This window comes from Phocoena phocoena, chromosome 12 (assembly GCF_963924675.1).
Source record: "Phocoena phocoena chromosome 12, mPhoPho1.1, whole genome shotgun sequence".
Lineage (NCBI taxonomy): Eukaryota > Metazoa > Chordata > Mammalia > Artiodactyla > Phocoenidae > Phocoena > Phocoena phocoena.
In genome coordinates, this window is record NC_089230.1 from 13,913,389 (window position 1) to 13,937,453 (window position 24,065).

Genomic DNA, 24,065 nt, shown 5'->3' on the forward strand with positions numbered 1-24,065 from the left:
CGCAACACCCAGTCTGCTTGGACTCTTGGTCAAGCACATTCATTGGTCTGGTAATTCGAACTCCTAACCCACCAACATGTCAGTACTAAATGTGCTTTATGACTACCCACACACATACCATCTCTCTACTGCCTTAGCTGTAGAATTTCTTAACCATCTCCTTGAATGCCAAGCTTGTAAAGATTCTTATGGTCGACACTGCAGGGGATCCTAGCACCTTGGAGTCACAGATCCAACAACTGGGCCAAGCCCTGGATGACAGCCACATTCAGATGCAGCAAATGGAGAATATTATCCACAGCAAAACTCCCGCAGGACCAGAGCTAGACTCCAGCTACAGAGGCTATGTGAGTATCCGGACCCTCGTGATCCTGACACATACCTGGTAATCACAATCGTGTGACAAAGAACAGTCCATCTGTGGCACGAGGGTTGTGTCGGCTCTCCATGTACCAAGCTGCCCTTGAACTCGTGTGTGCAAAACAAAGCCCTGTTAGTCGATTACCTTTTGAGCAAAACTGGTCTGTGCTCAGACCCACTGATCCACACTAATGACCAGCCTGGTCCTTTACATGGAGAACTGAGTGAAATCCATTTAATTGAAAGCAACAAAATGCTTTGGCTCTGGAAAGGGATTCAGCATTTTTCCAAATTCAGCTAGTGATTTTCTGACCAAGGATATCCTTGAAGCAGCAGATTTTAGCTGGTAGATTACTAACACGGAATTGTTTTAGTTCTCTTCCTAGGTGTCTTGATTCACTTGATGATCTTGGGACTTTTTAAATGCTCTGTTATTTGTATGTTCATTCTGGAGAAAACGGTTCTGACTAACAAGAGAGATTTGGGGAAAAGATGGCAAGAGATTGTGTGTATTACCAGTTCCATTGTCGAAGCTTTTTGTAAAGTAATAACTTCATTTGCTCTGCTTAGGTTACTGACCGAATAACGTTTCTCAGAGAATTACCTGTTTTCCTACACATACTTACGCAAGAGGATTTGAAAGTAAATCTCTTCTATGCCTCATATCATTTCTTCTCATACCCAAAAGACCGCTTTGTAAAAGGAAAGAAAAATTAATTTCCTTAAGCCTAATGACAACACCCACGTACTGCTTTTTTGAAACCAGGAGAGAGAACCATTCTAGTTATATCCGCTAACGTTAATATCCTCACAATCACAGAAGACTAATTAATCGTGAGCTTACTTCCTGTCCAGTTTGGCCTATTTTACTGACTTCTATCAGAGTGAAACCTGTTTTTTAAAAATCTAATTTCGCAATGAGCATGCTGGCATCACTGAGGTTACACTTAACACCAATCAAAAGCGATCAAAGTAATTTAACAGCAGTGTAATTGGTTAAAGGCTTTGAAAGAAAACGTTCCGATCAGTATAGCAGGAGTGTCTTGAAATGATTTGTTCTTTTAGCCTTTGAATACTGTGCGTGATATTAAACACGGAGTTGGAAGCTTTTCTTCTGATGTTAGAATTTATTCCCTTAGTATCTATTAACCATTGCTTAAATTTTCTCATGAAACAGCTGGCTTTAATACTGTTTTATTCTTTTAAGTGTTTTAATACAAATAAATGTCCCTTTGAGATGTGTGGTAATATTACTCTTCCCGCCCTTCAGTTGAAGAAAAAGGGAGCAGCTTGCCAAGAACTATGTATTGTATTGCCAGCTGGGGACTCTGAGTGTTAAATCCCAGATCGGTTTAGTCTATTTTGATTCATAGATTTTCAAAGAAATTTTGGAGACTTATGCAAAACCACGTGTGCCAAGTATATCTTCAAGGCATTGCTTTATGTAAACATGAATATGTCACATGTTTAAGAAGCATGTGTTTGAACCTGACTTTTTTGTTTTCAGCAGAGCGGCTTACTCTTTATAGAGAAGTAGCGCACAGCTACTGCCCTTTTTGAGGAGCTCCAAAGATATTTTCTCCAGGAGTTCTTGCACTCATGACAATTTGAGTATTTTGTGACGGGGGACCTCTTTTCTGTATCTAAACAGATGAAACTGCTGGGTGAATGCAGCGGCAGTATAGACTCAGTGAAAAGACTGGAACACAAACTGACAGAGGAAGAGGAGCATTTTCCAGGCTTTGTTAACCTGAACAGCACCGAAACCCAAACAGCTGGTGAGTGGATTGTGCTCAATTCAAGACAGAGTGAAGCAGAAGATCTTGAAGCACCTCGTTGCCCCCGAGTTCCACTGTGCCACTGACCTCATTCTACACTGGTCTATCCTGAGAACTTTCCTCCATGTTACAATGATCTCTGGGGACAGAGGGGGAGGTGAAAATAATCCCAGTGGTTTCTTTCCCATGTCCCATGTATTTTAAGGCGCCGTCTCTAATCACTAGTCAGGAATCTTCTGTGTGTGCTCTGTACACTCTCAGAGCTTTCCTGCAGAAGGAAACCAAGAGTTGAATGTTATCTTCACCCACTTTCATGTTTATTACTTCTTAAAGCTCCTTACAATGTTAAATCTTATGTAGTTAATATCTTTTCTCCATTATCATTAAAAATGCAGATAGAAAAAGCACAGCCACCATACTGTTCTTTTTGTTTGTTTTTTTGGGGTTTTTTTGCGGTATGCGAGCCTCTCAGTGTTGTGGCCTCTCCCGTTGCGGAGCACAGGCTCCGGACGCACAGGCCCAGCGGCCACGGCTCACGGGCCCAGCCGCTCCGCAGCACGTGGGATCTTCCCGGACCGGGGCACGAACCCGCGTCCCCTGCATCGGCAGGCGGACTCTCAACCACTGCGCCACCAGGGAAGCCCCACCATACTGTTATTTACAGCTGATGGTAACAGAAATGCCCAGAGGCATTACTTTCTTTCTGTTGCTGTTTTAAAGTTAGCCAGCCATGTAGGTTTCAGACATTTCCTAAACGTTCTCCATGGAGGACGATCCCTCGCCATCCTGTGCGTGTGCTGTCTTGCCAGGTGTGATTGACCGCTGGGAGCTCCTCCAGGCGCAGGCCCTGAGCAAGGAGCTGAGGATGAAACAGAATCCCCAGAGGCGGCAGCGGTTTCACTCGGACCTGGGCCGCGTTCTGACCTGGCTGCAGGAGACGGAGGACGACCTGGAACAGCTGCAGCGGCGGCAGCGCAGCACTGATATCCAGCCCATCGCGCTTCAGATCAAAAAACTCAAGGTAGCTACCCTTGGCCTTTCCCGCCGCGCAGGCCAGAGCGCTGCCACGTGGCGTGCCCGGTCAGATGAAACCACTAGCCCTGGCCTGTTGTGCAGTCACACAGCAGCGGGGGAATGGTCAGCACAACCGGACACGAACGCTTCCCCAGCCATCCCAGATCAGAGTGTTTATAGGAAGGCTTGGAAGGGTTGAGAGCTGGACTGCGTTGCAGAACCAGCCCCATGAAAATAATCATGATTTAATGAATTGGTAGCTAACAAATGACCAATTAAAGTTTCATGAAACATCCAGGTACCTCTGGGACCTAATTAACCTCTTTTAAAGGAAATACAGCTATGTCCAGGGTCCTACAAGTCTATATTTAGAGCTGGAGAGGAGTCCCCTCCCAGATCGTATACGTGTGAGTTTATGGAGACCTAAGGAAGCCACTTGACATTCTGGAATCAGCAGAACTTCTGAAATAGATTATAATAGTGGCAGAAGCAATTTTCGGTGAAATGAATCCAAGCAAACAAAACCCGTGGAGTAATCGCAGTAAAACACCTGACGTTTACATTTGATTTTGACCTGGATGGCAGTAGTGCACAAGATAACCTCTTCTAACTCCCTGTCTAGATCTTAAAAATCCTTCTCAGCCCAGCTATTGAAATGCATTGATACGTGGAGACTTCTGTAAACATACTGTGGATGGAGAGCTCACTTTCTTCTTAATAGGTCTCTTGATCCTGCCTTTTTGTTTGGAGAGCGTCAAGCTGTGCTATTCCTCAGAAGAGGAGGGCTACCGGGCCCTCCAGGCTCAAGGATTAACTGCCTTTGTTTCTCCCTGGTTTCTCTGTATGCTGTTTCTTTTGCGGTGCTGTATTTCTGGCTTGTTTTAGTTGTTTTGTTTTAAATTTTCAAACAGTGAAATGAGTCTTCCCCACAGATGCTCAAACTTCTTTTTTTGCCATACGCGGGCCTCTCACTGTTGTGGCCTCTCCCGTTGCGGAGCACAGGCTCCGGACGCGCAGGCTCAGCGGCCATGGCTCACGGGCCTAGCTGCTCCACGGCATGTGGGATCTTCCCGGACCGCGGCACAAACCCGCATCCCCTGCATCGGCAGGCGGACTCTCAACCACTGCGCCACCAAGGAAGCCCTCCCCCACTGTTTCTTAATCCCAATTCCTCAAACCCATGGCAACAATTCTGAAATTTTAACACATATTCTTTTTCCATATATATTCATGAAAAATGTGGATTTGTGTGTGCACATGTATTTTAAATTACATAAATGCTGTTTTGTCACCCATATAAATCTGTTTCTCTTTCACTTTATACCGTATTTTCTGAAGATTCATTCGCATCGTCAAGTATACATCTGATCCATCTCTTTTAATAGTGTGGTTCCCAGTGGTGTGCACCCACTGTATCATCCAGCCATCCTGCCAAGGCCAGTGTTAATGAATGTATCTTTTAATCTGGGTGAAGCACGTCCAAAGGTCTTGGACTATTTTTCTTTAGTATTTTTATCTTCCTTGTTTGATTGTTCTCCTTTCTCTTTGCAGGAGCTCCAGAAAGCTGTGGACCACCACAAGGCCATCATCCTCTCCATCAATCTTTGCAGCTCCGAGTTCACTCAGCCTGGCAGTGAGGAGAGCCAGGACCTGCAGGGCCGCTTGTCCCAGATGAATGGCCGCTGGGACCGCGTGTGCTCCCTGCTGGAGGAATGGCGGGGCCTGCTCCAGGACGCACTGATGCAGTGTCAGGTCTGTGGGGCTTTGAGCCGGCCATGCTCTGAAGTCAAACATTTCCAGTGTAGCTGAGTCTGTGACTTGATTTATCAAGATCACTAGGGGGATGCAGTTACTCTCCAAAGTCAGTATTTGAGTGAGATAACTTTGTGCCCAAAGTTTTCATTTTACTGGAGAATTTGTACATGTGACCAGGAGTTCAAAGACCCTACTTCTTTGCAGCTAACAAGAGACTATTCCCACACGTTTATCTCAGCCTCACCATTCCTCCTTCGACTCATTCTTTATTCAGTATTTCCTGAGCACATAGAAAGACATTTCTTGGACATCCAAGCGAGCATTACAAATATTTACTCATCCATTCAGACCACAGTTATTTGCCAGGTGTTTACAGATACTGCACTAGGCAGGCAGGATACAGCCCAGCCTCTGCTTTTGTTGGGGAAGACAGACAATAAAAATGCAAATAAATGTTTAACCAAGCTACTCACAGATGTTGATGATAAGAGTAACCGAAAAAGGCACTTTGCGAAGGTGATTGGGGAAGTTCTATGGATGTTTGAGCTGATTCTTGGAAAGATGTTGCCATGAAGGAGGTCAAGCAGATGGCAAGTCCCAGAAGCAGGAAAGGGCTTAGTGTCTTCAAAGACAGAAGAAAGGCCAGTGTGATCAGAGAGCAGTCAGAGAGGAAGGAAGGGATGAGAAACATCTGGGAGGTCGTCAGGAAGCAGATCGTGCAGGGCTTGGTGGGTCCTGGCCAGGAGTTTGGGTTATAATCTGAGCAGGATGGGAAGCCTGTTTCCCAGGATTATAGGTGCCCCGGGAGTAATAATAGCTCCTTGAAAGCAGGTACCCAAGCTGTGGTTTCATCCCTGCACTGCCTCCCAGTACAGCACCTCCCACGTTGGAGATCTTCTGTAACTATACCTTGAATAAATGAACACATAGCCTTCAAAGATGGGAAGATTTGAATACAGGAGGAAGATAAAGGAGCAGAGCTGCTTCCCTCGACATAGTATTATAGCCCTAGAAATTAAGCATTTTGATGCCAATTTTCCTTGTGTCTAGTTTTTCCCTCGAGTAATAAATTAGATGCTTTTGGTAAGAGCATGAACTCAGATAATTATGACAGCTCTAGTGCCTTCCTTAGAAAGGAGTTGTGTATAAGATCTCAAAACCAACGGTAGGAATTGTAAAGCATGGATATTTAAGCTATGAGGGAAAGAAAAATATCTCATTCAAAATGATTTTATGCTCCATGTTTTTTTTAGGATTTCCATGAAATGAGTCATGGTTTGCTTCTCATGCTTGAGAACATTGACAGAAGGAAAAATGAAATTGTGCCGGTTGATTCTAACCTTGATGCAGAGATACTTCAGGACCATCTCAAACAGCTTACGGTAAGATGTGTGGACTTGGACAGCATCTGGTTATGTTATAGTTGGTACTACTTATTTACTTTTTACGTTATAATCTCTTAGTCTTTCTTTACCCCTCATGATTTCCCATCTCTGTGAAGCAAACATGTACATAGAAGATGATATCTATTAGCTTTAGAATCTGGTTCTAAAGCCATTTGCTCATCTAAAAGTCTCAGACGGTCTTCATCTTAATTAGCTTGTTTTTATCAAGGCAGCTCTTTGGCAGATTACACTTGTTTTTGTTTGTTTGTTTGTTTTTCTGCGGTATGCGAGCCTCTCAGTGTTGTGGCCTCTCCCGTTGCGGAGCACAGGCTCCGGACACGCAGGCTCAGCGGCCATGGCTTACGGGCCCAGCCGCTCCGCGGCATGTGGGATCTTCCCGGATCGGGGCACGAACCTGTGTCCCCTACATCGGCAGGCGGACTCTTAACCACTGCGCCACCAGGGAAGCCCTACATTTGTTTTTAATTTTAACTGTATGTGTTGAATCTACATCCCAAGAATATATTGGGTAGCTGATAATTAAAGGAATTAGAATAGAGACCGCTAAGACTTCTTAAGAAGAATTAAGTACACGGATTCAACACTAACCTGAGCACCAAGTTTTCTGAAAGCTAAGACAACAAGGGAAACATGATAAGTTAAATGATTTTTATTACCTGACAAAAAGGAAACAAACCAATTCTCAAGGAGCAAGAAACTTTTTCTAGTATTAAATTCAAAAGGAAATTTATAGGATTTCTGTATAGATTCTTATAAAAAGAACTTTGGACAATATAATGTACAGTGTACTTAAGTGATTTTATAGAAGATAAAGAAGCATATTTGAGTTCCATTAGGAGAAAACGATTTGCATTTTGTCACTTTCTGTATTTTTAAAATGCTGTTTCTTAACATTTAGCACTCGCACAAACCTAACAGAATTGTCAGCCTTTTAGTTCAGTATCATAAAGGTCTTAGAAACCAGGAGGAAATAGCTCTGCAGCTGAATTTTTACTAGACTTTTGACCTCAGACCTTAAGTTGTGAGTGATGAATCACCATATATCTTTTTAAAAATCTTGAATAGATACCTGAGTATACCTCCACATACTTGAGTTTTTCTATATTTATATGTTAATGTTTTACTTCTCTTTTTAAAAGAATAGTTTATGTCTCATTTGCGTAACACTTTATATTTTAAATACTTCAACATACATTCACCAGTTTGAACCTCCCAGTAGTACTTACTGTGGACCCGGCAGGAATTAATGTCATCACTTTACCAAATGAGAAAACTGAGATCAGAAAGATTCAGGGGTCTTATAGGATACATTTTGGCAGAGGCAGGATTAGAACAGAGGTCGCTGATTCCCAAATGTCACGGGCTGCTGTGTCCGTCCTTGAGTGAGCACAGCATTCTGAAGCTCAGATCTGATTGTCCACTAAGTTAAAGTGATGCCATTGTGCACCTTTGGAACTTCCTCGAATTATTGAAAATTCTTAGAAAAATATTTCTTCTGATATTCGTAGCAAATAAGGCATGAGCTCTTGGAATCCCAGCTCAAAGTGGCCTCACTGCAAGACATGTCTCGCCAACTATTGGTGAACGCTGAAGGCACAGACTGTTTAGAAGCCAAAGAAAAAGTGCATGTGATTGGAAATCGGCTCAAACTTCTCCTGAAGGAGGTCAGTCGTCATATCAAGGAGCTGGAGAAGTTATTAGACATGTCAAGCAGTCAGCAGGTAAGCTCTCAACAGACGTCATTGTGTAGCATGTCCTACAGGAGACCAAACAAGCATCATCTTTATCCATTTTAGAGACTCTGAATGCAGTACTTGTGAGACTAGAGTGTCCCCTCTCAATCACTGCTCTTATAAGTCTGGCTCAAAATTAAAAAGTAACTCAAAAACTTTTATAATAGGACACTACTTTTGATTCTGTTACATCCAGAAAACCTCCTGTAATTGTTACTGCTAACACTATTACCACCACTACTGTGGCATTTTATTTTACCCAGTTTAAGAATTCATGTGCTTTCAGCAACACTGCGAGAGTAGGTCACAACCAATTGTTGCATATGAGTTTCATATTCAAACCTTAGAAGGTATGAAGTCTCCTTAGCTGGCGGTTAAATCATACAAAATGTTCAATGTTCACTTTTATTTGTTTATCTATTTATTTGTTTATCTGTTATTTATTTTTAAATGTACTGCATCGTGGTAATATTGTTGGTTTTAAGAAATGCATTTGCAGGTAAGATTTCAAACATTCAATTGTGAGATCCTGTTACGAACACACAAACATGTTGCAGGCAAAAGAATCACCTACTCACAATAACAGCGGTGCCAGCAACAATAGTTTCTCTGATGCTACAAGGCAGGCTCCTGGGTGACTGACAGTCTTTCGTTTCTAACTCAAATGATTTGGGTTAGCTCTCCCGCCTGAGCACCCTGCAGCTGTAAGGCAGATTCCTTTACCCCCTTCACTTCAACCCATTCTCCCGTCCATGTCATTAAGAAATAATAAAGCTCCAAGCGGCCCAGTGATAACAAATCTCCACCTGTATTTTCCAGAAGGGCCAAACTCACAACCTGGAAAGCCCAACACACTAGAAGTATTAGGCTCTGTTCTTCCTGCGGTCATCTGATTCTGTTTTTCCCAGGGAATGGGTTGAGGGATAGATAGGGACGGGGTGGGAAGCACTTGCAGATCACAAAGCCATCGTGGCTCTGGGACATGGAATCATTAAGAGAATCTATTTCCCACGTAGGATTTGTCTTCCTGGTCTTCTGCTGATGAACTGGACACCTCAGGATCTGTGAGTCCTACATCAGGAAGAAGTAGCCCAAACAGGCAGAAAACGGTAACTTTCCACTGGTCATTTTCAGTTGGCCCACGGGAGGGACCACTGGGGCGTGACAGTCTTGGTACCTCACGCAGCGTCCACGGGCTCTCCCCTTGCAAAGCAGGAGTCCCCCTACAACGTGGGGTTGTCACACAGTGACGCAGAGAAGCTCTGTTTCCTCAGCCCTGCCTCAAACCCTCCCCACACGCACTCAGGAATGGAAAGAGCAGTTCTGTTTTTCAAAAGAATCAGGTTCAACGTTTGGTTGGTATGCAGGGAGGCAGATTATTTTTCGTGCTCACAGGGCCATCTCTAGAGCAGTGCTCCCTTGTCCCTTTGGTGGCCCCTCCCTTCAAACCCCCTCCGCCACAGTCCACCCAAAAAAAAGTAGGCTCCACTTAAAAGGGTGCCTCAGCCAGAGGTGGACAAAACTGCGAGCATCTCATGAGACCATTGAGTTTATAGGACAAATGGAGGTTCTGTTGACCCTCAAGCAGAGATACTCCCGAAGGTGGTCTTGAAGGTTTGGGGGCGATCGCATTGCCCCCAGAGTGGCAACAACTCAAGGTGACTCACCCGCCAGGCCTGTCGGGGGGCTGTCTCACTGGCACACAATGAGGAGAAAAAGACCAATTTGACCCCTGCTACCCTCTCTACCTTGATTTCTCTGTGTAATTAGAAGCTTGTTTTCCGTTTTGTTACTTTTTTTGGTCTGGCTTTATGATTATATTCATTTTTATTATCATTCCATTTTCCTTAGTTTTTAGAAGTATTGGTTTCATTTGTACTTTTCTTGTTATAAACACTTAAGTTCTATGCTGGTAAATGTTATTATCTTTTTAGGATTGTTTTTTACTACATTCACTAGTTTCCTATAGATCCTAGTTTAAGAATGTGAAGGAATACTGGCTTTTCGAGTCAAATTTTAGGTTTAAGTTAAATAAAACTTGAGTACTTAACTTGTTGGGTCTTCATCACTCTCCACAGAATAATCTCACACTGCCATTATTTTTAATCTACCAAGAATTTTAATATTGTTCTAAAAGATGAAAAATATGTAAGGTATATTTGAAATACATGGCACGGCGTATTGAATTTTTTATTTATTATAAGTAAATATACAGAGATTTTTGGCTAGTGTGGAGCCATTTGTGTTTCTACCATGAAAAGTGAGGGAAATATACCCATTGTGGTGTGAATGCGCAAACCGCCGTGTTTCTTCAATGATGTATAATATAGATGTAAATTGATTTCACTTCTTCAACAAAAGAAAAGCCAGTTTCCTTGATTCATGGGTACTGATCATTTCATTTGATTTGTATTTCCTTTGCTGAACTTTTAGTTCAATTTTCATCAGTAGCTTGTCTTTATTTGCCTGGACTGAACATTCTTCTTTCTTTACCCCTGTTCATTGCAAACAGCCACGAGGCAAATGTAGTCTCTCACAGCCTGGACCCTCTGTCAACAGTCCACATAGCAGGTACCTTATTCTCCTGGTTTCCACACTGTTCTAGAACTCCAAGAGGATGATGAAAATTGTCCAGAATTTAGGTAGGCCTATATCTGGTCTGCCTCAGGGTAGTTGAGAAACTACTCATTTAGGTCCACACCCTTGCCTAACAAATTGGAAGAGACTTTTCTAAGTGGGACGTACAAGAAAATCTCAGCGCGTAAAATATTTGGACCCCATCAAAATTTTGTTTAACTGTACCTAGGCCATCTGGGACTCTTCATCCAATGTTTTTTTATTCTGTGTGCTCGTAAAGATTCGATATCACTGATGTCACAGCTCAATTTGATTCATGGCAGAATTTTATCATCCTCTTTATTTCTAGATTTTACAATAAGTCAGGTAATAGATCAGTGAATTATTTTACCATTCCCAGAACCCACACATCTGAATAAAATATACTAACACCCCCAGCTTTTTATTTTATTTTTGTGTTTTATCCAGATTGTGGGTTTTGGATTCTCAAAATGGCAAGTCCTAATTTGGTATTACTTAAAATTTATAAGCCCCTTCTCTCTTCTGCTTATCCTAAAATTTCTCTCCGGCCAGCACACTCAGTCACTCACCTTCCTGACACTTGGCGAGCTCTTTCACTCTGGAAACGAGAGCAGTCAGTGCCCCCGCCCCCTCGGGGACCTCCAGAGAGCCTCACAGCTGCCACTCTGCTTTCTGCCTGGCTTCCAACAATCCCTGTCTCTGCAGTTAGCAGTGCTTTGCCTTCTTCGTTGTCGGTGTGATGTCTGTGCTCCCTGGCCCTTCCACTAATCAGTTCATGTTTCCCCAGACAACTTTCTAAAAATGGAAATACTGTCCTTGGAAGCAGCTTCCTTGCTCCAATCATGAGCAGTTCACTGTTAAAATAGTTTGCCCCTCTGGAAACTTACCACCACTGAGCCGGAATCCCAATTCCTGGAAGGAGGGTGGGGCATGAGGAAGCGTAAACAAGCCCTGAGTAATAGTTTTAGCTTTCCAGCTGTGTGAGGAAGGGGCTGGCCTTTGCATCTGGTTTCCACCCAGCTGCAGTAATGCAGAACGGATTTTGATGTGATTTCTGGTTTTAAGCTTCCCTCCGCTATGTTTTGCTTTTTTTTTTTTTCTTTCCCTTTGGTTTGGTTTGAGGACAATTTTGTGGGGCTTTTTTTTTTTTTGTCCATAACAAAATATCAGTAATGAAACATGAATGGAGAAAAACTCACAGGGGTTTTTGAAGGTAATGACGGGCTTCTCCAGGTGCTCTGATTTTTTCTTAGCCCCCGAGGAGAAAAGGCATCGTGTACTAGAGGCAGATCACTGCTTTATGTAGTACGTCTGCTCACCACAAACTGCTGATGTGCCGTGAACAGAGATGGGGCACGTCCCCATAGCGTTCCTTCAAGGACACCAGAGAGCCATTCTGTGGTTGGCATAAATGATGGTGATGAGAAGGGAGAAAGCTCTTATGTTATTATGCGACGTCAATAGCAACCACAGCTCGGTTCCCGGATTTCCCCGATTCTTTCAGACAGTCACACGGCCTTCTGAAATGTCAAAGGCCTCGTTTCTCAGGGCAGCAACTGCTTCAATATTGTCTCTTACTGGGGCTTTGCAGCTCGGACAGCTACGTTCTCACTGTGACGTCCGCAAGGCGCCTTTCAGCTCCGCTCTGTCCAGCACTGGTTCTGAGCATCTTTCTGAGCACACAGCATGATGTTTACTTTGCTGCTTCCAGGACCTGGAATACAAACGATCTTCACCTGAATGGCCAACTTCGGCAAACAGCTTGGCAGACGGGTTGTGGTTGAACGTTCTTGGACTTCTTAACTCCTGGGCACCTCTGTTTGGGGTGCGCCCACGTGGGCAATGACACGGAGAGTCTGCTGGGAAAGAATTAACTTCACTCACAATCCAGGCTGTCACGGTGTTCCTTTACATTGAGACTTGAGATGACCTTGCGTTTGATCTTGCACTGGTCCGGCAAACTTGAAAGGTTATTGCAAAAGCACAGTTTAGAATGTTGGCCCCAGCAATCTGCAATGGGAACATTTTAGGCATATATTCTTCCTGAGAGGAAAGAGGCTGGGTTGAAAGAAACTGGGTATTAGGTTGAAGGGAGGGTTCTTATATTATTTTTGTGGTTTAAAGTCAAATATTAATCATATCAGTTACTTGCCTGCTGTATATTTCATATTGATTCTACAGCTGCCGTTCTGTGTTCTCTTACATAATATTCTAAGCCTACGTATGGATTGATGCCAGTGTTTACAGAACACCTACTGTGTTTAGGCCCTCGGCCCACAAAACTAATACAGTATGGTTCCTGTCATAAAAAACTTGCAATATGTCATAATCTAGAGATCCCCTAAATCAATTACAAGGAGCTTCCCAAGACTCCTTAAAATTCTAAACATTTGAAAAACATAAAGTATACGTTCATAATAACAATCCACAATTTTTTTTTTTGCGGTACGCGGGCCTCTCACTGTTGTGGCCTCTCCCGTTGCCGAGCACAGGCTCCGGACGCGCAGGCTCAGCGGCCGTGGCCCACGGGCCCAGCCGCTCCGCGGCATGTGGGATCTTCCCGGACCGGGACACGAACCCGTGTCCCCTGCATCGGCAGGCGGACTCTCAACCACTGCGCCACCAGGGAAGCCCCACAGTGGGGCTTTTGCGTGTACACCAGGGCCTAACGCTAAACACCATTCAGTTTCTTGTGGAATTTTTTTTCCAAGTCTTTTCTGTCGAACTCCACCCTGGGGATTTATTTATTCAAAGCTCTCAAAGCACCTCAGCCTAAAACAGCCTTGCCCCTGGGGCAGGCTGGACACCCAGGCTGAGGACAGGTATAGCGTAAGGCTCCACTATGTTTCTTTTATATTTTGAGGTCTGCATTCCCAGTGTTTCCCGGGACCAAGTCAGACACTTTAGAAAATGCATCACCTCTTTGAAAGCACTGCTATAAATCAGGAATATTTCCTTGGAAGGAAAGGCTGAATCCAGCAAAATCCCTAAGGTTATGTGTCATCACACCCTTGCTTTAATAATACAGATAAATAAGAATGATAAGTTGCCGACATTTATTTAGCACTTAGCGTGTTCTAAGCACCATGCTAAGCGTTGTATATCTGTTACCTCATTTAACCCTCCCAACGTGTTCATTCCCAATTTTACAGACAAGGACACCAGGGATTAGAGGCATGAAGATGTAGAATTTTTTTTAAATTCAATTTTATTTATTTTTTTATACAGCAGGTTCTTATTAGTCATCCATTTTATACACATCAGTGTATACATGTCAATCCCAGTCTCCCAGTTCATCCCACCACCACCACCACCCGCCACCGCTTTCCCCCCTTGGTGTCCATACGTTTGTTCTCTACATCTGTGTGAAGATGTAGAATTGGAAACCAGGTCTCTCTGACTCTGGATCCTAGCTTGTTAACCACTCCTCCTCCATTAGGGCTCCTAATGGGTGGGGTACTTTAAACAACAGTTCCAGGGCTTGGGCTACCATGGGTTGCCTGAGATAGCTTAGGACCAGCCAGAATGTTCATCTTGGAATAAAGAGAGGCAAATCCTAAGTTGACCCTGGGAATTTGTCTTCTGAACCACATATCCAGGGAATAAAGACCATTCACACAGGAACAGGCAACACGATCATAGACAACCTGATATTTCCTGACAAAAAATTTCTGTTCTTCTACTGCCAGTGTTTGCTAACAAGTAGCAAAATGAATTGAAAGTGTCTTTTCATTTGTATAAATGATGTACGCACACAATTAACTCATTTTATTTCCTTGATGATGTAAAATTTTTGAGATGAGTCACACTCCACGTGCACACTCTTTAGGCTTCTCACAACCCTTGGCCAGACTTTCTTTCCTGTGGTGTGTTCGTATGTGCGGCCCCCTCCCCTATAGCCATCTTCTCCCACAACTGTACGTATTTTAGGAAAGAGATGAAACAACACCTGGGCAATTATTTACCCCCAGATTTGAATGAGTGAGGGGAGTGAGAAAGATAATAAAATAAATATTCACTTGTAGAGAATAAGCATGTTTTTGCTGGACAGGATTATCTGAAATATCTCCATTGATTAAGTTCCTTAAGTAAGTTCACACATTTAGTTTTCTCTATCGACACCATCTCTACCGCATCTATTTGTGGAATAAGGCCATTGGAAAGTGATGAGTGGCGGCTCAGTGAGATGTCTTTGTTCTTCCCCTTGTCAAATTTCCCAAGACTTGAAACTTACGTGATTTTAGGTCAGTAGATTAAATAGTAAAAGTACCCTTTTACTTAGTATCATTAACCTGTTAGTACTAGAAACTCTAGAACAGGTTTACCCTAAGCGGAAGCAACTTTGGGCTTATTGAAACCTTGGTAATTGCCCCAGGCGGGTGGCATTTTTTTTCAGTGGAACAGTTGGACATTTCCAAGACCAGTCAACTGCATGGAAGCTCACTAAGGACTGTGTGTTCTCTTTGTCTCTATCTCAGCCCATTATTTCTCCCCAGGTAGGCATTCTTCAACATTAGAAAGCACACGCTAATTAAATTTTAATACGGAATGCTCTGATGCTGTTAAATGTGCCATGTCCTTCAGCAGACTCCGCAGCCTCTGAGCCCGTATTCCAAAGATGGTGACCTTTCTAGCTTTTCTCAGGAGTGGACTAGTCAGTGTGTAGCCCTTGATCTTCGGCTTTATTGTTCAAAGAAGCTAATAATTGACAAAGAGGGGCTATTCAGCTCTGTCAGTCAGATTGTTACTATCAATTATATGCATAACTCTGCCCATCACTAATGTCCTTAAGTGTCTCCTAAAGAAAAAGAGTCAGTTAGAAACCTCCCTTATTTTATTTAAACACCAAATAATAAACGTGGAGCTCTCTTTTGTGCTTCTGTTATAACTCAGGCAGGTGACAGGTGGAGAGTATTTTTTTCCAGGGCATATATTCAGGTCAAGCAAAAGATGTATTGAAGGAAGATTCAATCCAGAGCTCATGGGTAACTATCCCTTCCTTCTCCAGACACTTAAACTGGTGAACTCATAGACTGTTAGAACCAAAAAGATTTTATGATGTTAATGCATCTTCATCTTTTCAAAGGAGAAAACTGAAGGCCAGAGAGACTAAATTACTTTCCCACGATTGTACAACTGCCTCAAAACAAAATGCCCTCGTATCCATATTCTGACTTGATGATCTGTGTCATACTGCGAAGCTTTATGGTTAGAGGCCTTTATTTTAGACATGAGGAAACCACTCACCTCCAAGTATTTTAGGATACAAGTATTGTCTTCTTTGCTTCTATATGTGAGATACGTGTGACATAAATATGACCTGGATGCCCTTCATTTATGTCACCAAACAACAAAACATAACAGAGAGCACAGTAGGCAGGGACTCTGGAACCCTGAGTTCCGGCTAGAGCTCTTCCTTTAGTGGTGGGTTTTGGGCCGATTTACTCTATTTATAAAGCTCAAGTTCTGGGAGTTAAAATACCAGAGTTGAAATCTTAATTTGCCGCTTGCTAGCTGTATAATCTTGAGCTGGTTCCCTTACTTTTCTGTACCTCATTTACATCGGCTCTGAAATGAAGGTGACGAGCGCGCTGAGGACTGTTGTGGGAATTAAGTGAGAGAACCCAAGACAAATGCTTTTGTCGCCCAGCAGTTAGAGGATCAAATGTGAACGCTCCTTAGCTCTTTGCCTACAGAAGTAAAGATGGATTAGATACTCTGTAAGGCCTTATCTCAGCACAAACATTTTACAACTAGGTGCACTAGAGAAGTTTCTATTTAACAGGTATGTGACATAACTTCTTTTATGCTTTAATATAGCATCACAAAATACACAGTTTGTCCTGTTCAGCCCTTTGGGAACAACTCATTGGTCTTAGCATAGGACAGTTAATCAGTTTGACCACTAGATGGCGATTGAACTCTTGTGGCCTCCCAGTTGGCAGACTCTTCACCCTGACCAATCAGTAGAAGACGTAAAATGTATAAACAGAACTGGCAAGTTGGAAGACCGTTTAGTCTAATTTGAAGGATTTGAAGAAGAGCTTGTAGCATAGAGGTGAAGTGAGCTGTTCAAGGTTTGTAGACCAGAAAAACACAGCCCCAGTTCAGGCCAGGGATTTGTTTTTCATCACACTTCGAGCTGCAGTAGAAATAGTATGGTACGTGGCTGCTCAGGGCTTCTCGGGGCCAGTCTGGTCCGTTCGTCTCACGTATTTCTTGGTAGTTTAATGAAGGAGTTTTGAGTAGTCCCTCTGTTGCCTTTTAAGGGGATTATGTCTGGTTTTTATTTTAACATTTATTTTCTTTGGTGTCACTCCTTATCCCTCCCTGATACCAGTGTAATCTGTCTTCAGAAATTAATGGCTAATAACGTAGCTGGAGACATAGTGTTTTCTTATGAGAGAAACGTACAGAGTAACCAGTACAGTTTTCACACCTTCGTATTTCTCCAGTGGCCTCACGTTCAATGTTCTTACCATTAAACCATTAGAGAATTCCTACTAGGTGTGGGGCAGTGGGTCCACTTGTACACGTATTCTTTTTGCTTCTGCAGTGTTGTGTGTGTATATGTACAAAATTCCTCCTGTAGATAACATTGCTTTCCTCATCTTTTCCACTAGTAGCAAAACATTCATGGATGCTCACAAAGAGAAAACAGTGCCCCCTACTGAGAACCTACTTCCATTTTCAACATTTCCCAGGCAGTCTTCCTTACGAATTCTGAAATTCATTGTTCCTCTCTAAGGCACTGTTTCAACGTAGATGCAGAAATTAAAGTAGATAGGAGAACTTGGAACTTGGAACTTCCCAAATTCACAGAGCTAGGGATAGAAGGGTCAGCCTGGGATGGGTGTCCTTCAGCACCAGGGATCTGTAGACTGGCTCCACTGTCATCCTTGTTCTTACAGCTTTGGAACCCACTAATGTCAGTGCCAGTTGCTGATTCAGTGCAAGATGAAACCAGGGTATACACTAAGAATAATTCAACCCTGTGGGTCTGTGCAAAATGACCGCAGCTGTTCTTGTCTTGCTGCATGGACTTTGGCACATCCAGGACGGCTAGATGGGAGGGATGCCTTGTATCGTCCCGACAGCAACTAATTTTGCCTGATATTCTTAAACCAAAAACGTACTGCATCAAACATCCACATTTTAATGATCCCGGATCTACTTCATTTATGCTGGTAGAGTGTGTGTGGAGCAGTTTTCTTTGTTGATGGAAAATGTTTTACCAAATTGCGGGGTGGAATTTGAACCCAATTAGTTACCTTTAGTTGACTAAATGTCGATTTTTCATCAGTGCATTTTCCAGACAGCGCTTCCTTTGGTGGTGGGGAGATTACCTGGGTTTACTGGCAACTAGTTGCCAGGTTGGGTTGTGTTCAGCCTGACCCTTTAGCTTCCAGGAAGGTGAGGAAGCATAAAGCAGCGTCCATCCAACATTTGAGATATTTGAGTCATTGATGTCGATTCTTCTCTCAGGTCCATAAAAGGTGGCTCCGATTCCTCCCTTTCTGAGCCTCGGCCAGCCCGGTCCGGCCGAGCCTTCCTGTTCAGAGTCCTCCGAGCGGCTCTTCCTCTTCAGCTTCTCCTGCTGTTCCTCATTGGGCTCGCCTGCCTAGTACCAATGTCACAGGAAGACTACAGTTGCGCCCTCTCCAACAATTTTGCCCGATCATTCCACCCCATGCTCAGATACACCAATGGCCCTCCTCCACTCTGAGCCAGGCGGTGCCATCTGCAGCAGTGCTGGTAGCATGAGGGGATTCGGCCAAGGGCAATCCCAAACTGGCAAAGAGAGGACCTGAATCTTGGCGGATGCCCTCGGTGCGGCAGCTGTAGCGCACCTCCGTATCCCCTGTGTGCACATCATGGCTTCGGAGGTGATGATAAACGATGACAGGAAGAGAGCAAATAGATGCGGACGGTCTGGAAGATACTCTGTGTGAAACTGAGCCTCAGCACTAAAGAGATTCGGGACCTCCACTGTTCCCTGGACAAGTGACCTCTGGGCCTTTGGTGCATGCTGTGCATACCCAGGGACTTCCGGAGACCATGTGGGCAGCTTCCCCACGGTGCGCTCCGTCCCCTCAATAAATGATGCTACCTGAGCACCATGTCGGCGTCCAACAACCTATCCGTCAACCAGTGCTGAAGAGCTTTGAGAACCTTGTAACATACGGTTTTTAAGAGCTTATGTGACAGCTTTTTTACCTTGTTTTTCTTTGGGGCATGATGTTCTAACCTTGCTTTAGAAGCACATGCTGTAAATCTAAAAGGCACTTTTTTTAAAGGTATAAAGAAAAATTGGATGTAATAAAATCATGGGAGGCTTTATGTGGAAGAAAAAGTCGAATGTTATAGTAAAAAAATGATATTTATGTATGTACAGTTTGCTAAAGCCACATTTTGTTTGTATCCATTTCTTTGCGTTTATTATAGAGATTATGAAATATTTTGTCTGTGCTTTTTTTCTCCCTAAAGAAATGATTCTACATTTCCCTGTTAAGCAGGCACTTATCAGAACGCAACCTAAATGATCATTTTTGGTGGAATAAATGAAGCTGAAACATAAGTATATATTAAAGGAAAAGGATGAATAGAGGTAGTGTGTATTTAGACATAGAGGACTCCGGATAATTCCTTCTTCCTTCTCCTTCCACAGCCAGTCACATCTCACAGACTCTTGCTTCCCAGCATCTTTCGTATTCTCCTTTCTTTTCTGTTCTCATTGCACAATTGGAAGAACCTCCTATAATCTCCTGACTGAGGCCCCTTCCATCCCAAGGGTACCAAAAAGCCATGTGAATACCCCTGGAGCATTCTTCTGGTCAGGTCCCTTCTTTGCTCCAAAATCTTCTGTTTTCATTGTCTAGCAGAGGAAATACAATTGTAGTCAATCATTCGAGTCCAACTACAATCAGATTTTATTCTGTCCCTCCGATCTTGCCAGCTAGTGCCCCTCATGGAATTGTTTGGCGCTCGTGGCATTTTAATCCACCATTTAATAATTGGAGGGAGAGGATTTATATGAAGTCCACATTTCAGGTTTCTCTTGAGAATGGAAAACTCATGTGTCCTGGACGCACATTCCCACGTGACAATAATTGCTGGAGTGACATGGCTGCTGTCCCTTGAAGAATAGGAGACAGTTACTACATTTGCATGACTATCCTATCAGCCTCTCTCATCGCCTGTACCAGCCTAACTCCCAGAGGTATTTAGTTTACAAATCCTGCTCTAAATTGAGAATTTAAACCAAACTGGGGTACTCAGAATTACCTGGAACTGCCTTCCATAGTTTCCATGATGTTCATAGCCTGAGTGCCCTCTCAGACAAGTGTCTCGAGGTTGTTTAGGCTTTCTGATTTCTGGACTCACTGCAGACCTTCTAAGTCAATCTGCTCAGGGAAGATCAGAGTTGAGATGTTCTTTTCTAAAGACGACAAACCTGTGTGTAACGTTTCCTGTCTTCCTGCTTCTGGAAAGGCTGTGAGCAGTGGTGGAGACTGGAGTTGAAGGATGCCCGGCACCCTCATCTGAGATGGTCCCTCTTCAGGCCTGGCTCTTCCCTCGCTTCCCTGTCACCCCGGCTCCAAATACCTGGAGGTCCTGGTCTTGCTTCTAGAGCAATCCAGCCCTTCAAGAGACACACATTGCCATGTTACGGAAACCACCACACAATGAGACATCGGTCCTGGTGGAGGCCAGCACAAGGACACTTCAGAGCCACTTCTCCACGTGGCAATTAACTGACTACGCATTTCCCATCACTGAAAAATTAAATGTTAAATGTGGCTGAGAAAATAGCGCGGCTTTGATTAGGAAAAACTCTTAGAGTCCCATTTGTGCCTTTCTAAAACCCCTGTGAAGCACTCAACAGAAGGCAAAACGTGCATTTCTTATTAAATTTTTTGAAGACTTAAACAAAAGAACATTGGAACAGGACAGAAGTAGGAAGCCCCGGTGAGTGTAAGCATTAAAGCCGTGAGATACTGGCTTTCCCCAGATGATAACACACGAGTCTAGCGAGGACCGAGCCAGCCACAGAAGAGACTAGGGTTTCTGTCTAGAGCTCACACAGTCTCCCGTGCTTAATGAGGGAGGGGACACGGTACCATTAGGAGCATCCTCGCCTGTGCCTGCAGCTTCCCAGGCAACAGAGAGAGATTGTGGTCAACAAAGGCTTTGTGGACGAGGAGGGGGCTTTGAAAGAATAATCAGGGGCTAAAAGGACACTGATGGCTGTTTAAAAGGCCCTCACTTCCGGGTAAGGGCTGTCCGGAGCCCTGCTGTGGCCTGGAGATAGGGAGTGATGTCCTCAGAGAGTGGTGGGTGAGGAAGGGCGAAGAGAGGAAGGGTAGGATTGATAATACCTGGGTAATGAGATTTGCGCAAGCAAACAAAAAACAGCAAAGCTGAGGAAAGAGAAAATCCATAAAGCTAGGATGGAGAGAAAAAAAAAAAAAAGAGTTGGAAACTAAAAGTAATGATTTACTAAAGAGTCCAGGGAGGAGTGAAAGGTTTCTGTGGAAACTATGCCCCGGGGAGCAGGAATGTTGCCGCCTGGAAAATGGCGCGGCGGCAGCTTCCCTTGTTTTTGTGAGAAGTGAGAAGAGATGCCTTCAAAAGGCTAGGATGGGTAGTTCAGGAAGCCGAGAGCTGAGGTTTACTGTCAAAAGGCAAGTTGGGGTAGGCAGGTTTACAGCCCATGCCCTGGGGCCAAATATTAAGAAATTAGAGCTACAAAATTTTATTGGCAAGCCACTTAAGAGATCATAAAGCAAAGAAACATGGAGTGAATTGATTATAAGAGTCGATCATGGCTAGAAAAGCAGGGTCTCCAGCTGGTCTGGATGGACCTGAAAGCAGTCCCAATAGCTGGGTTCTCTGCCCCCGCCCACCAGTCCACCATCACCATCCCCAAATGTACCCATAGGGAATTATACGGAAGTAAAATATTCTCAGAGGATATGCTGAATAGGACCAGAAATGCCCAGGAAGTGCGGCATCCACTCAGATCACAAGAATGTATTGAATGCCCACCATGGTGGGGCAGGAACTGCTCCAAACTCTTCCGGCGTCAAGTTTCAGCTGGGATCTCATCCCTTCCCGTTTAATTACCCATTAAAACGTCATCACTGGGCCTTTGATGTACAGGAGCCTCTGTATTTTCCTCCTCCACCGATTATGTCCTGAAACTTGGGGGAAGGATAATGCGGACACTTGAAGGGAACAAACCGAAACAATCTCTAATTTAGAGGAGAAAAGGAAGAGTAAACCTGCTAAGTCTCTTCATTTTCTGTCAGCAAATTTCCCCTCCTTTTAACTTCCTTGTCACCTGGCTTACGTTACAGAGGGGTGCGTTTTGAAGTCTGTGGAAATGGGGCAGGTGGAGTGGCCTTCACTCTCTGGCTTAGTTACATATAGCACGAAGATGTTAATTCGCGTGTTGAGAGGAGGTGTTTCACCAAGAGCGGTTATTTCAGTTTCAGATTCAATAATATATTGTGATAACCATGGCCCACTGTTGTACCTAAAGTAACCCAGAGACGATGAAACTTAAAAGGAGTGACTTTTAGTCTTCGGTTCCTGGCTTCTCACTAACCTCTCCCTCAGAGTTTTAAAATATCCACCAGGAATGCATTGGGGACTGCCACAGAGGGGCGTCACCTGGGGGAGGAGACCCTCATTCAGGTGAGTGGGTGAAGGAACCGGGTGAATGGGGGCACTTCTGGTAGCCTTCGCTAAGAAGCCTTCTCTGCAGGGCAACAGAGCGCTCCTCAGATGGGGGAGGGTTTCTGTTGGTTACTGGGCGGAAGGTGGGGACCAGAGGGACTCACCTGAACTCTGTGGTCAGTCAGGAGCATCTTGAAAGGCTAAGGAAGTTGGAAAGTTGAAAATGGCTAATGAAAACCAGGGCGAGACACTGTAACCCAGACTGAACAACGAGGAACATTTAATCTGGGGAGCCGAGGAAGCCAGTGGGACTTGGATATAATCTTTCTAAAATAGGAAGGTCACAGTAACATCTGTTTTTTTAACCTGTTACCTAATACAGAAGCAGGATCATAACCGAATGTGAAAAGCCCAATTGTATCAGGAGAAGAAAGTCCTTTGTCAGCTGTGCGGCAGATGACTGCATCTGATGCCACAGGTGGTCGAGAAGAAATCCAGAATCTCCCAGAGGAGGTCACGTGAGGGCCTCACAGATGTGCGTTCCCAGCCCAGGGCTACACCCCGCGGGAGACATTCTTGAAGCCGTTGCTGGACTCAGAAGGTGAAGCTGCCAGACAGCTGCCAACATCGAGGACAGTTCAGGCAGCTACCCCAACCGCAAGCCACCTGCACAGCTCACGCCCCACCTCCACCCCACACCTCCCCGTGGGCTTCACAGGTTGACCAGAAACTGTAGGCATGATGCATCATGCTACAAAGCAGTCCGTCCAGGCCAGTGGTTCCCAGCGGTTCCCAGTGTGGTCCAGATCGGCAGCATCAGAGTCACCTGGAAACTTGTTAAGGATGCACCACTTTGGGCTCTAGGGCTGGGCTTCTGAGCCACCGCCTGCCCTGGGTTTCCTCGTTTTGGGACCAGCTGCCACAGTGGCGTGCTATGTAAACAGTCTTCCCCACCGACTTGTAATGTCAGCTTCATTGAATAATAGGTTTCTATATAAAACTGGATTTTTATTCTGGACTCTATCTCGTGTTCTTGATCTATCTTTCCATTGCTGTCTTAATTATAGCAGTATATAGTATAACTGAGTTTAGTAATGATGGATATATGCAATTATATATAAATATAAGCTATATAATGAATAATATTAATAGATGGTATACATAACTATTAATTCGCTATAAAGTATAGTAGCGTATATTAGTTACTTTGTTATAAGTTTTCATTCTTCTTAGGAAAAGATCCCATTTCTTTCTCTTTTTAATATGTGTCTATTTTAAAGGCTAATTATTAAAAAAATCAAGTATTGGAATTACAAAAGATTCTCTTCTTTTCTAAAGAAAAATGAACCGTTTCCTATGTCCCTCTCAATTATCTCCCAATTTGATGTTACTTTTCTATGCCTTTTGATTTTCTTATTCAAACAGTGTACACGTGTGCTTTTAAAAACTGGATCTATTCTTATTGTTCTGTGACTTGCATTTTTCACCGAACAATACCCCACAGACATATCTATACATATGTGTCTATCTCCTCTGCATTGGACTTCTCAGTATCTTCTTTTCAACAGTTGTTTCCTTCCAGGTTTTTGCTGTTTAAACAATGCTGCGTTAATCGTGCTTGTTGGCATATGCATGCGTGTCTTTGTGTAGTGCTGCTTTTATTTCCCCCAGTTGTATTGTTCAAGGTGGAATTACTGAATCAAAAAGGTATGTATACTCTAAACTTTAATAAATTCTGC

At 43.7% G+C, this 24,065-nt stretch overlaps 1 protein-coding gene across 2 annotated transcripts in view; it reads left to right on the forward strand.

Annotated features, from left to right (window-relative positions):
- Nucleotides 1–18,988, forward strand: part of LOC136132226 (nesprin-1-like) — a 74,195-nt gene extending 55,207 nt beyond the window's left edge. Inside the window, exons 10-18 of one of the 2 annotated variants that reach the window (XM_065889128.1) lie at nucleotides 205–347; nucleotides 2,012–2,138; nucleotides 2,948–3,159; nucleotides 4,704–4,904; nucleotides 6,161–6,289; nucleotides 7,822–8,034; nucleotides 9,063–9,155; nucleotides 10,559–10,617; nucleotides 18,130–18,988. In XM_065889128.1, the coding sequence (XP_065745200.1) occupies nucleotides 205–347; nucleotides 2,012–2,138; nucleotides 2,948–3,159; nucleotides 4,704–4,904; nucleotides 6,161–6,289; nucleotides 7,822–8,034; nucleotides 9,063–9,155; nucleotides 10,559–10,617; nucleotides 18,130–18,370 (1,418 nt within the window). In that variant the 3' untranslated portion in view covers nucleotides 18,371–18,988. The remainder of the gene's footprint in view (nucleotides 1–204; nucleotides 348–2,011; nucleotides 2,139–2,947; nucleotides 3,160–4,703; nucleotides 4,905–6,160; nucleotides 6,290–7,821; nucleotides 8,035–9,062; nucleotides 9,156–10,558; nucleotides 10,618–18,129) is intronic. The other variant, XM_065889129.1, reaches the window with a different exon arrangement.
- The last annotated feature ends 5,077 nt before the right edge of the window (nucleotides 18,989–24,065 follow it).